This window comes from Odocoileus virginianus, chromosome 21 (genome assembly GCF_023699985.2).
Source record: "Odocoileus virginianus isolate 20LAN1187 ecotype Illinois chromosome 21, Ovbor_1.2, whole genome shotgun sequence".
NCBI classification, from domain to species: Eukaryota; Metazoa; Chordata; class Mammalia; order Artiodactyla; family Cervidae; genus Odocoileus; species Odocoileus virginianus.
Genome location: NC_069694.1, coordinates 32646367 through 32660759, shown reverse-complemented (window position 1 = coordinate 32660759; position 14393 = coordinate 32646367). Strand labels below are relative to the sequence as shown.

Sequence of the window (14393 nt, the reverse complement as noted above, 5' to 3'; positions counted from 1 at the left end):
AATGCTGGCTGGTAACACTATCTATAATCTTTAATAGTTCTTAATTCATTAATATACTCCTTTGTAACTCTGGAAAGTAAAATCTATGTCAGAAGCATTTCTCTAGTTTTCATATTTTTACTTATACTTGTTTTTTAGGAATTATATATAGAACTGGTTTTGTGTTTTTTGTTAACTATGCCAAAGCTACTTCATTAGCAAAAAGTAACTTAAAACTTAACATCTGGATTTCTTTTAGATACAGTGCTATATATAATCCTGAAAGTAAAGTATAATATAGTTCATATGATGTTGGTTGAAATATTATAGAAGTTATATAAATCAAATAGACCTACTGTTTCTACATCTTTGAATTTTCAAATGACTATGTCAATACCTTTCTAAACTTCCAGAGACAAGTAGTAAATATATTTTTCAGAAGTGAATTATGTAACGTATCTCTGAAATATCCATTCAGTGTTTATTCTAAGAACTCAGGTTTCATCTTCCAAAAGGAAGAAAAGTTGGGTCATGCATGGTTATCTCAGTGCTGTAGTGATCCTTGCATGTTTGCATGACAGCTATCATCTTAAGAACTGGTGTGATGAGAAATAATACGAAATTGTCAATTCATTGTCATACATCAATTCTCATGATAATTTTATTCACTCAGCACTGAAGTGAATACATATTTCAGTGTTGCTATGAATTACATTGTTTGCCTCAGCCAGTCTTCCTCTGTTTATAAAAATTCATTCTCCCCTTTTTCTCTCACATGAGTTGGGTATAAGCAGCAGAAGAGACAACAAAATATGTTTACCATAAAGATCTCTGTCTACTGATTACACTGCTTCAGTAATAAAATGAGATCCATTTTACCTAACCTTCCAGCTAGATCAGGATTTCAACGATGGTATTTTTAACTTGTTAATGAATATTATCTAAATTATATAATGCTAACCTTATTCTCACAGAAAATTTCTAATTAAATTGTCTCTAAAGGAGCTCTTAAAAAAAAGAATACCTAACACACAGGCTGCTGGAATTGTCTGCATTTCAATTTCATTTGCTTTAGGTGATACTGCAGCTTACTTATAGAGTAATTTAAATTTGATATCTGCATACTTTTTTGCATATTCTTTACAATGTTGAATACTCCTTCCCTTTTAACTACATCGTGTTAGTCCCTGCCTATGCTTCAGAACTAATTTGTGTCATTCTTCAAGCCTTTTCCACTGCCCTACCCATGCAATAGAAACTTATTTTATGTTCTCTTTAACACTCTGTGCATAATAAGAACTAACACCTAGATAGAGCATTTCCTACATGCCAGGTTCCATTTGAAGAAGTCCTTTGTTTTTTGCATTTATTAGTTCCTTTAATTTTCTTAACAGCTCTATGACACAGATAATGTTACCTGCATTTTAAAGATGAAGAAATAGAATCATGAAGAGTTTGGGATGGTCATGTACACACTGCTATATTTAAAACGGATAACCAACAAGGACCTACTGTATAGCACATGGAACTCTGCTAAATGTTATGGGGCAGCCTAAGGGAATGGCCAAACACTCCAGTATCCTTGCCTGGAAAATCCCACGGACAGAGGAGCATGGCGGGCTGCAGCCCATGGGTCGTGAAGAATTGGGCACGACTAAGTGTCCAACACTAGATAGGAGGGGAGTTTGGGGGAGAATGGATGCATGGATGTGTATGTTTGAGTCCCTTTGTTGTTCACCTGAAACTATCACAATATTGTTCATCAGCTATACCCCTCACCAAAATAAAAAGTTTCTTCAAAAAAAGTAAAACATCTTAAAAAAAAAAAAGAAATAGAATCATAAAGAGTTTAAATACATGGCCTAAATTCACATATAGAAGACCTGGAAATTTAAATATAATCTGGTTCTGGAGTCTGTTTTTTTAATAGCTTCATTGAAATATAACTCACATACCATATAATTTACCCATTCAAAGTGTACAATTCAACAACTTTACTGCATTCGCAGACTTGTGCTACCACCATAGTAGTTTTAGAATACTACTCTGTAAAGAAATTCAGTTTTAGAATATTACTCCATAAAGAAATCCAGTTTCCATTAGCCATCATTTCTCAGTCCTGTAATCTCTCAGTCCTAGTCACTAATCTACTTTCTGACCCTATACACTTGCCTATTCCATATAAATGGAGTCATATAATATGTGACCTACTGTGACTGGCTTTTAATTAGCCTATTTTCAAGGTTCACCCAGTACCATGTTATCAGTGCTTCATTACATTTTATTGCCACACTGTTTCATTTTATGGGTAGACCACTCTTCTTCCATTCATCAACTGATATACATTTTGGTTGTCGCCATTTTTTGTTATTGTAAATAAAGCTGCTATGAAACATTTGTGTACAAGTTTTTGTGTGGATGCACATTTTCATTTCTCCGGGAACATACCTGGAGTAGAATTTCTGGAGTGGAAACACATACGCTATGTTTGTGTTTAATCATTTACCAAACTGCTAGACTATTTTCTGAAACAGTTGCACTATTTCACATTCCCACCAGAAACACAAATGTTTCACTTCTCCACAACTCTGCCACACTTGTTTTTATCTGTCCTTTTGATTTACAGACATTCTAGTGGGCATAAGGACTTCCTTTGGGGCTCAGATAGTAAAGAATCTGCCTGGTATGAAGCGTTAATGGGTTCAATCCCTGTGTCAAGAAGATCTCCTGGAAAAGAGGATTGCAACCCACTCCAGTATTCTTGACTGGGAGATCCCATGGACAGAGTCTGGTGGGCTACAGTCCATGGAGTCACAAAAGAGTTGGACACTACTTAGAGCCTAAGCAGGTACGCACACAAGTATATAGTGCATGTTGTAAAGTGGTAGCATATTGTGATTTTCATTTGCATGTCTATGATGACAAATGGTGTTGAGAATCTTATTTATACAATTATTGGTCATTTTTATATCTTCTATGAAAAACCACCCAGATCCTTTGCCCGTTTTTTATTGGTTTATTTTTTTCATGTTGTCATTCTTAAAACTTTATTCTTTTTATGTACCAAATACAAGTCCCTCATCAGACACACGATCTGCAAATATCTTATACCATGCTATGGGTTGTCTTCTCATTTTTTTGCATTTTATCCTTTGAGACATAGATATTTTTAATGTTACTGAAATCTAATTCATCTATTTGTTGGTTGTTTATGCTTTGAGTGTTATATTTAAGAATCCACTACTAAAATAAAGTCACAAAGATTTACGTCTAATGTTTTCTTCTAAGAATTTTATAGCTTTACTGTATACATTTAAATTTATGATACATTTTGAGTTGATTTTTCTATGCTATTTTAGGCAAGGATCTTGGTTTATTCTTTTGCACCTTCTGTATGTGGGTATCTGGTTGAAAAGACTACTATTCTTTCCTCCAGTGATCTTGACAACCTTGTTGAAAAATCAATAAACCATAGATATATGGATTAATTCTGGACACTCACTTCTGTTCCACTGATCTAAATGTCTATCCTTGAACTAGTTTGATTACTGTAGCTTTTTACTAAGTTTTAACACTGACAGTGTGAGTCTTCCTACTGTTCTTTTTCGAGATTTTGTGGGTTTTTTATTTGTTTGTTTTCTCCCTATTCCGATTCTCTTGCAGTCCCATGTGAATTTTAGGATCTGCTGGTCACTTATGGGAAAAAAAAAGAAAAAAAAAGACAGGTAGAATTTTGATAGAAATTTCATTGAATCTGTAGCTCTATTTGGAGAATATTGCATCTTTACAATATTGAGTTTTCTAATCCATGACTATATGCTATCTCTCCATATTTTTAGGATGTTTTAATTTCTTTAAAAGAATGTTTTGTATCATTTAGTGTACAAATATTGCAGTTGTTCTGTTTATTCTTAATTATTTTATTCTTCTTGATATATTTAAATAAAAATAAATTTATTAATTTCTTTTTTGTAATCTTCATTGCTAGTACACAAAAATACAGTTGATCTTTGTAAAGTGTTTACACTTCAGAGCAGTGAAGCCTTTATTAACTCTAATTGTGTATGTGTGTGTTTACTCTTTAGGATTTTCTAGATGGAGGACCATGTCATCTGTAAATAGAGAAAGTTTTACTTTTTCCTTTCTAATTTCAACCCTTTTACTTAGTTTCCTTGCCTAATTGGGGTGGCTAGAAATTCCAGCACAATGTTAAACAGAATTAGTGAAAACTAGGGATTTAAAGGGGGTTTTCAGCATTTCACCATTAAAATGATGTTACTGTGGGTTTATATATACTCTTTATTAGTTCAGAAAATTCCTTCTCTTTCATTACAAGATTGTCGACTTTTTTTTTTTTAATTGGGAAAGGGAGCTAGATTTTATTAAATGGCTTTCTTACATATGTTGAGATGATCATGTGGGTTTATGCCTTTATTAATATGGTATATGATATTAATTTTCATAAACTGAGCCAACCTTGTACTCCTGGGATTAACTTCACTTGTTTATGGTGTATAATCCTTTTTATATATTGTCAGATTCAGTTTTCCAGCATTTTGTTGAGGATGCTTGTGTCTGAATTCAAATGTATCATAGTCATTAAAGTCATTAAATGATAAACTTCACTGATTACTGGTTGATTGCCTTACTGTTTTCAACAATTCCTTGGATTTGCTCAGTAGTTTGAAGGAACTAAATTTTGGTAGGGGTCATATTTGAAGTCAGGTTTTAAAACTTATTCTGACCTCAGGAGGGATATTCTTAGCTATCTTTTTGTCTGGCTTTCCCTGGTGAAGTAGCTGGCTTATGCTTATCGTTTTTAATTAAGAGGAGCCATAGACTTGAAATTCCCCATGCTCTGTTTCAGATAATTGGAAAATGCTTAAGCATTCTCTTGTTATGGACTGCCTCTCCCCCGGACAGTCTTTGCTACAACTCTGGGTACTGAGTAGGGTGGCAGCCTCTGGCCTTCTCTACTTACCTCAGTTGGCATAGAAACCCTGCCTTATTACAAGGTGGAGTGATGGAAATCAAAGCCCCAGTATTCTAAGTCTGTTACACCCGGGATAGAGACTGTATCCTATGTGTCACAGTTAGGTGGAGAGAGGGAGCCCACAAATTCTTGGTCACACTCACTAGGAATTTAACCTTTTCAGATAATATTGGGTACATTCAGGGTGGTATGGTCTTAAGACTTAACCCTTTCAAATTACATTTAGATTGTATGGAAAATGCTAGCAGCCTCCAGGAGAGATAACCCTTAATTGGAAACTTTTAAGGGAGATGGAGCCCTGTCTTCTTGGCCAAATCGGCTTGGAGTGGAGCTTCCATCAAGCTGAGTAAGGCAGAGAGTGAGGTGGAAGGGGAAAGAGAAGGATGAGATTGAGATGCTATAGACTCCTATTGTTTTTACTGAGTTTCTGTAGATTTTCTTAAGTGTTACTTCATTTTTTGTATGCCCTTAGGAAATTTACAGAGATTTTAAATGGCTTCTATTTATTTACTTACTTATTTAGTTAGTCCGTCAGTTAGCTTTTTGTGGTGCTTACTTTGGTGAGGAGTGGGTCTATGAAACTTCTCAGCCTGCCACCTCAAAAGTGGAATTCCTACAAGGACAGTGTTCTTAACCACAATGCTTATTGTATTTTCAGTGTAGTAGTTATTACATGGCACTTACCAAGTTTTATTGAGAGTTTTAGCTTAATTTATTTAAGACAGTATCCATAGGCAATGTCCTCAGCCAGAGTTGTCATTTTTGCCCGGAGCTTTGAACCAAACTTTATTAATACTTGAAAGGAGCCCTCTTCAGATATTGCTGTGGGCCCACTAAGAGATGGCCATCAACTTCCTTCCCTTATCTGTGCCCTGAATGCTTACCCAGGAGAGCCTTTTGTCAAGTTCACTCTTCCTGCTCCTAAATTTGCCTCTAGGTTCAGGTGACTCAAAGGCTGAGACTCAGGAAAGCTTAAACCTCAGTGGGGGTTCAAAACACTGAAGGTCTCCAAGTAGTAAAAACTTGGACAATGTCCTTGGCAAAAAACTAAGCAAAATGACATTTCAGGGTTGTTTTTAGTGTATTTTCTTAGTTATATATTAATATATAGAATCTATTTAAAGCTAGCCTAAAACCAAACATGATTCCTGAGCCAAACACTCAGCATACCAAACTTTTAGAAATTTGCACAGTTTATTATTTGGATTTTTAAAATATCAGATATTTGTGTAATTTTGTCTCTTGGCAGCACCATTTTCACTAGGAGGAGAGTTGTGGTTGTTCTCATTAGCAGATTTTCAAAGTAAAGTAACAGTAAATGGGATTAAAAGTCATGATTCTGCAGTTTATGTTTTTCTTGTCTAACTTAGGGTCCTTTAAATAATTTCCCATCAAAATCTAAAGATTGATGACACTGATTAATTATGTCTTCATGATCACTCATGCTCATTTTTTTCTTTTCTTCAGTTAATTTACACATCATTGTTCCACTGCAGAGATAATAGCATCTTGTATTTAGAAACACTGGTATGTACTGGTATGTAGTTTAGAGGAGGAGCCTAACACTAATGAAATTATTACCAAATACAAAGAGTTCTGGGTGAAAGAACACAGTAAATGAGGAATCAAATTGTTCTGTAGCTCCACAAAGCTGGTCCTTGATGTCACTGTTGAGATTACATCATAAAAGACTGTGACATTCGTTGTATGCACCTTCCCTTCCTCTCTCATCATTCTTTCCCAGGCTCCTGCTAAATGTATTTAATTACTTCACAAACAGGTCCTATTTTCTAATAGAGAACTTACTAATGTTGATAAAATGGTTCCTATGGAACTCCTCAAGAGTAGGAACTGTATGTATATATATATATATATTTTTTTTTTTTTTTTTTTTTCTTTGCCTTCCTGGGATTAGCACAGTACTTAGCTTATAATAAAGGCTCAGTGATAGTTATTAAGTCAAAGCTAATAGTTTAGGGTGTACTATACAATACTGTTTTACCTTTTTCTGATCTCAGATAACATTTCCATTTTTAGAGGCAAATAAGGACTGCTTAATATAATTCCCAAGAAGTTAGACTTATAATAAAATATTTTAGGAAAGGGAAAATTCTCTTCATATGATAGTTCGGTAGGTAGTTATCTGCTACACCTTCCTCATGGTGACTGCTTGGGAAAATTTACCTGTTTCAACAGAGTTTGGACTTTGCTTTTTGTGGTGTTGTTTTAATATAAACTGCTTTGGTGTATTTTCTATGTTTATATTTCTATGGGTCTAGTGATAGCTTCAGTTCAGATAGTAGTTTTTTTCACTGCTGTTATGCTCCTATTTTTAAAAACTGGCTTCATTTCCTACTGTTATTTCTTTCCTTTAGGAAGTATTCTTAGTCTGTCTCTTTACCATGGCTTCATGCCCAGTTTTGTTAAATTTAAGTTTCCAGGAATATCCATTAACTTAATTTTGTAAAGATACCATCCACATATTATTTCATCTAAAATGTTTTCAATTGTAAGATGCACAATTGTTTCACCTACCACTAATAAAGACAAAAAATGCTACCAATTTTAATTGCAAGAAGACATCAATGGAAAGATGCATCCTGATTCAAAGATATTAAAATATGAAAAACTATGTTTTTGAATTTATAACATACAGAAAAAGCACTACTACAGCTCTAACACAAATTTCCAATCATATTTACATAAAGTTATGCAATTATGTTTATGGTAGTTTTAGGCAAAATAATATTGCATTATATGTTCAATGCAGAAAAAAGGCATTTCATTTTTTCAAAAATATTCTTAGAGCTTTGGATGTCTTCTAGAATGAAACTCCCAAAAGTCAATATCTTTATTGGTTTCGCATGTACCCCAAGCAACTAGAAGAGGGCCCTCAATAGATACTTCTCAAATAAATTTATGAGTGAGTTTCTGTTTCATTAGAGATGCCACATTTCTGTTTTAAGAAAACTAAATCAATAAAATAAGAGTTACTAATCAGTGATCTCCTAAATGACAGTTTATGTTTTCCAGACTTCTAGTACTTTTTCTTACGAATAGCTTCTTAAATCTTCCATTTGTCACAAACTTCTTTCCATTTTATTTTCATAAAGATTCATAATTATTATGATACTTACAACTCAGTGATGCTTCCAATAACTTTTGTGAATAACCATGAAAAAACTGAATGGCATAATTGGTCCCTTATGGCTATCCATAGTTGTACAACTTATGAAATGAAAATGAAAAAATAATCCTAAAAAATGCCTCATATGAAGACAGTTGCTCCACTTGGTAAGCAGTAGAGATCAGTAGACCAAATATGGAAACAGAGCTTGGCAGAAGGAGTTTTATTGACATTCTTTCTTTTCCTCCATTTCTAAGAAACTTATATGGCTTTGGTGATGGCTGAAAATAAAGTTATCCTTATGCAATGCCATTTTAAAAAAATGTTTTTAAATTAGGGAATTCAATAACATCTGTAATCCCAATAGTTACATTTAACTTAAACCTAACAAGCATTCATTGTGATTCCAAAGACAGAATGTCAGAGAGGCTAAAGACATAGCCACTGGGATCAGGATCTTTGGGCTTGAAACTCATCTCTGGCTCTTGTTAGTTTTATGGATATGGAAATTAATTCTTTGGAGCTCTGTTTTCATTCTTTAATGTAATTAGCGTATATCTTGTAGAGTTTTTGTAAGAATTCAGTTAGCTAATACAATAAAGTTCTTAACAGGTCAGATTAAATAACATGCTGAAAATGGTTTTTCCTTGTTTGCGCTCGAGTTCCTCACGGCCCTGCGCTGGGACCTAGGAAGAAGACCTTCATGGTCTTCATTACTTAGGCTCCCCTGCCCTCTGACTTCTGGTTGGATTTGCAATTGGAAATGATGGAAGTAGATGGAAAGATAGGAGGAGTGACTTTGGAGCACCCCACCTCTCCATTTCTTTGCTGCCTGAATGTGATTTGAGTGCTTCTCCTCCAACCTCTTCCCATAGCCAAAGTCACCACTTCTAAGATGCAGTTTCTCTTCCGTGGCTCTAGCTTTGCCAGACTCTCTCCCACATCACATCAGTCTTTAGGGTTGCTGCACATCTAGGCCCTGGCACTTCAACACTCTTGTTGATTTATTCAGCTTAATTTGCATTATTTGTTAATAATCCCTTCATTTAATTCTCTTTACTTAACCATTTGAGTCCCATTTACTTGCCCCTGGCATCATAAACAATTATTTAGTTTAAGATAAATATTAGATTATTTTCTTCAAGTGTATGAAGTATCTTTAGCAGTGATGGGAATGGGAGTTTCAAAACTTAAGTAAGAAAAAACAATTCTATTAACCTGTGTGTCTTTGATAACATTACTTTCCTAAAAAGTAAAGAATCTGTGGTGTGTGTGTGTGGATAACTGGGACTAGATTAGTTAGGGAATAAAGGCTAAGAGACCTCCTCTCACGGCCTTTACACATGACCCCCCCTCCCCCCACCTTTCTCTCTCTGGAAATGGCTAGTGGTAAATACTTGGAATACAAGGGGTTATTGTTTAGGTGACTAAATCAAGTCCAATATAGAATTCTGAGTTTCAGGTTTAGTCGACACCATGATTTTAAAGTCGCTGCATGGTCTTAGGGAAGAGTGATTCTCAGTGTTGGGTGGAAGAAGCTTGCAAGGTCATATAAGTAGGAGCTACACCTGGAAAGGGTCTTGTAGGAAATAAATAAGAAAGTCATGGCTGTTTTCCATTCAAATAGGAATTACAGGAAAAACCAGAAAGCCTGAAAAATTATTAAGTACAATGACTGTATACTGAGGAAGTTTAATAAGTGTAACAACTTTTTGCTTAACTGGGCACCTAACTCATAAATCCATATTGTACCACAGAAGACTTTGGGGAAACAGACTTTCCATATCTCCTCTCACTAAGCACATTCAGGGTCGGTGCAGGGCTAAGCTTGAAGAAAACGGATCATTTACACGTCACAAAGGTTAGAATAGGGCACGCAGGTATTAACAATGTGTGAGGCAATACCATTTCATGCACAAAATAGCAATCATTTTTCTTGGCCTAGAAATGAATTGAAAATAATTGGCTCTATGAAGCTTTCCCAGTAAAACTCACTTTCATCTTATTCAGAGTTAAGCATTTCTACCTCTCAAGAAAATCCTATAGCTATTGCAATTCTCACACTTATCACAGTAGGAATAGAGGGAGTAAATATAATGTTAAGGAGGAAGAAGTTAAGAGATCTAGAGTATGACTTTTTTGATTTGAATCTCAATTCTCTGCTACTTACTATCTGTAAAATCATCCACATTTTTTTCAACCCTGTATGTCTCAGTTCCTTCAACCAGATTCTTGGTATCAGAATACTATTTATTTATTGAAAATAATATGAGGATTGAATAAGATCATACATGAAAACAACTCAGTAGAGTATCTGCACATCAGTTCAGTTCAGTTCAGTCACTCAGTCGTGTCCGACTCTTTGTGACCCCATGAATCACAGCACGCCAGGCCTCCCTGTCCACCACCCACTCCTGGAGCTTACTCAAACTCATGCCCATTGAGTCGGTGATGCCATCCAGCCATCTCATCCTCTGTCGTCCCCTTCTCTTCCTGCCCCCAATCCCTCCCAGCATCAGGGTCTTTTCCAATGAGTCAACTCTTTGCCAAAGTACTGGAGTTTCAGCTTCAGCATCAGTCCTTCCAGTGAACACCCAGGACTTATCTCCTTTAGGATGGACTGGTTGGATCTCCTTGCAGTACAAGGGACTCTCAAGAGTCTTCTCCAACACCACGGTTCAAAAGCATCAATTTTTCGGCGCTCAGCTTTCTTCAGTCCAACTCCCACATTCATACATGACCACTGGAAAAACCATAGCCTTGACCAGATGGACCTTCGTTGGCAAAGTAATGTCTCTGCTTTTTAATATGCTGTCTAGGTTGGTCATAACTTTCCTTCCAAGGAGTAAGCGTCTTTTAATGTCATGGCTGCAGTCACCATCCCCAGTGATTTTGGAGCCCCAAAAAATGAAGTCCGACACTGTTTCCACTGTCTCCCCATCTATTTCCCATGAGGTGATGGGACGAGATGCCATAATCTTAGTTTTCTGAATGTTAAGCTTTAAGCCAACTTTTTCACTCTCCTCTTTCACTTTCGTCAAGAGGCTTTTTAGTTCCTCTTCACCCATAAGGGTGGTGTCTGCACATAGTTAGTATTAAATAAATCTCAGCTGTTTCATTACATATGCACCTCCCAGCAAAAATCTATGTATAATTTGAGGTATAAATATGCACATAAGTATATGTGTCATTCATCTTATACCCATTGCCAAATAACTCTATCATACTGTAAGTACTAGATATATATTTAATGATTAAATGAGGTTAGCTTGCCTAAAAATATGTATGTCAAGGCAAAAGCAAAGCACATATATTTTCTTTTATTGTGGTTTTCACCTGAGCTTCCATGTTAATCACTAGAGAAAAGATTATTATAGTTTATTATTTTGGGGGGGGCTCCAAAATCACTGCAGATGGTGACTGCAGCCATGAAATTAAAAGATGCTTACTCCTTGGAAGGAAAGTTATGACCAACCTAGATAGCATATTAAAAAGCAGAGACATTACTTTGCCAACAAAGGTCCGTCTGGTCAAGGCTATGGTTTTTCAGGTGGTCATGTATGGATGTGAGAGTTGGTCTGTGAAGGAAGCTGAGAGCCGAAGAATTGATGCTTTCGATGTTGGAGAAGACTCTTGAGAGTCCCTTGTACTGCAAGGAGATCCAACCAGTCCATCCTAAAGGAGATCAGTCCTGAGTGTTCTATTGGAAGGACTGATGTTGAAGCTGAAACTCCAATACTTTGGCCACCTGATGCGAAGAGTTGACTCATTGGAAAAGCCCCTGATGCTGGGAAAGATTGAGGGCAGGAGGAGAAGGGGACGACAGGATGAGATGGTTGGATGGCATCACCAACTCGATGGGCATGGGTTTGGGTAAACTCCGGGAGTTGGTGATGGACAGGGAGGCCTGGTGTGCTGCCATTCATGGGGTTGCAAAGAGTCGGACACGACTGAGCGATTGAACTAAACTGAACTGAATACTTTAAATACCTTTTTTAAAAAATACTAGCACATCAGTGAAAATGCATAGCTACACTTTTGAGTATGTACAGAAGCACCTGTACAATTAAGTTTTCAAGTACTCATAATATAATTATTTGCCAAACAATGAAAATCTTGTTAAAACAATAGCTAAAAATAAACTATAGGCACAAAAAGTAAAGATAGACTCATCGTCTAAATTTCTTTTTATAGAGAATATCACAGATCCTTCTTATAGACAATGAAATTATGTTGAGTCTGCTTAATTTGTATTAAACAATGTACAAAGGGCAGTCATCACTGTTATAAATCCTGATAAACATTCAATTAGCATCAACACATCAAAAAAGACCACTTCTCATGTTTACTAATTCTGTGATTTTTTTAGCCTATAAGAAAGAATTGTTCAAATTTAAAAACAAGTGGGCTTTTCTGAAGAAAATTGAAGTTAATGACTATGGGTTATTTGGTTTTGAAATGTATTATAAAGTAGCATGAGGTTAAACACATTGAGATAGGCAGGGAAAATGCATGTCTTCATCCCTTACGGCTATGGCTATTTAGACAGCACCAATTTGAGCATTTTGCTGTTGAAGACTATTTCTACTAACATTTTATTTATATATCATGTGAGAAAATAATAATATATAGAATAATTATAACAATTACCATTTATTGCTTTTTCTACAAAATGGAATTATAATAAATGTCTCACACATATAATCCCATGTAATAGCCACAGAATCACTGGATGATAAACTCAAAACAACAGAATCATATCTGTCCATTTTAATTAGTAGTGTCCCCAGGGATTAGTACTGAGCTTAAATATAGTTGAGACTCAATAAATAACTACTATACAATAGAATGAGCTTCACTTTGAAGTAGGTACTTCCAGGAAAGTATTGTCTTAGTCTGCTAATGTTTCAGTGTTACTGAATGTACTGGGTTTGATCAAATCCACCCTTGTTTGGCATGGTTATCTTCATTTACACAGACCATCAGATTCAGTGAGAGGATGCCTGAGAGAGAAGTCCATCTTATCATGTGTAGAAAAGCATAGAAGGATAGAAATCTGGTCTAAGCTGTCCAGGAAAGTTATGAAATTAGTACTGTAATTAAAGGAAAAGTATGTAAAAGCCCGATTCTGACACACATAGATTGAAAGCTGGAAAATATGATCACTACAAGTACCATACAATGCATAGTTAGGATTTGCTAAAAGCTCTTTTAATATTGTGACATCAGTTAATAAAACATGAAGAACTGAAGGATAAAATAACCTATTAGAAGCCAAAACCACAAGGCTGAGATCAGACTTACCAGAACAGTCACCACGCGTAGAACCACTCCACGCATGTTATTCTCCAGTTTCTTGTCAGTCAGGGACCCATTCAGCCCTGTGACAGGATTCCAGCACCCAAGCTGAAAGATAAAATAGCTTGGTCACTTTTCTGCCTGAGGAACAGTCCAATCACCTATATATAAATCTTTCAGAGAACTGCATGATAAATCTTGGAATAAATGATAACAGAAAAGGTCCTGTGCAGTTTTTCCTTTTTAATAGCAAATGAAGCAATCAAAAATGCTATTTATTGCTTTTAAATATCATATGGCATATGACACTATCCAGCGGGCTTTAGGGGACTCACTGAAGACATTTGACTTAATGAGGAGTTATAAATACAACAATAATTCAGTCTCAGTAATACACTAATTAGAAAAATAATAGTACATATAATTCTAGCATAATGCCTGTTCTAATATATCAATTACTGCACAAGTTAGATTTTCTTACAGTTTAAATGGTTTTAATTAGATCTTACATTGCTTTTATTGGGGAAAAAACTGGTTTTCAATGTGGTTAGAGAGGTTACAGTTTTTACTGGAGGAAAATAAAACATGTATAAGGCTTTTTTGTTTTCAGATATCCACAGTACATAAAACAATGCAATTTGCCTTTTTTTGTCAGTGCTATCAATCTACACGGGAGATTTTGGCAGCAGTCTTTCCCTTAAAGTCTCGCAATGATTTACTGCTCTTTGCTCTCCAAAGTACTGGTGTAATTTTACATTCTTATGTAGTTGTTATCTCTTGTAACATTAAAATCTGAGGGCTACTAGTTTTAAAATTACTGCCTATAAATTCCAATGGGATAAAAATGGATGACTCTCAATTCAAAAATAAGGAGGAAAGAGAGATGCTGTGATTTAATTAGCAGATAACTGCTCAAGAAGTGAAGCTGCAGAGACTGCTGCAACACACACTTTGGGAAGATATACCATGTCCTGGAGAAGGCAGTGGCAGCCGACT

General features: G+C 35.6%; 1 protein-coding gene across 3 annotated transcripts in view; it reads right to left on the bottom strand.

Annotated features, from left to right (window-relative positions):
* Positions 1 to 14393, bottom strand: part of GRID2 (glutamate ionotropic receptor delta type subunit 2) — a 1526424-nt gene that overhangs the window by 411499 nt on the left and 1100532 nt on the right. For all 3 annotated transcript variants that reach the window (XM_070452150.1, XM_070452151.1, XM_070452149.1), the window contains exon 9: positions 13404 to 13505. In XM_070452150.1, the coding sequence (XP_070308251.1) occupies positions 13404 to 13505 (102 nt within the window). The remainder of the gene's footprint in view (positions 1 to 13403; positions 13506 to 14393) is intronic.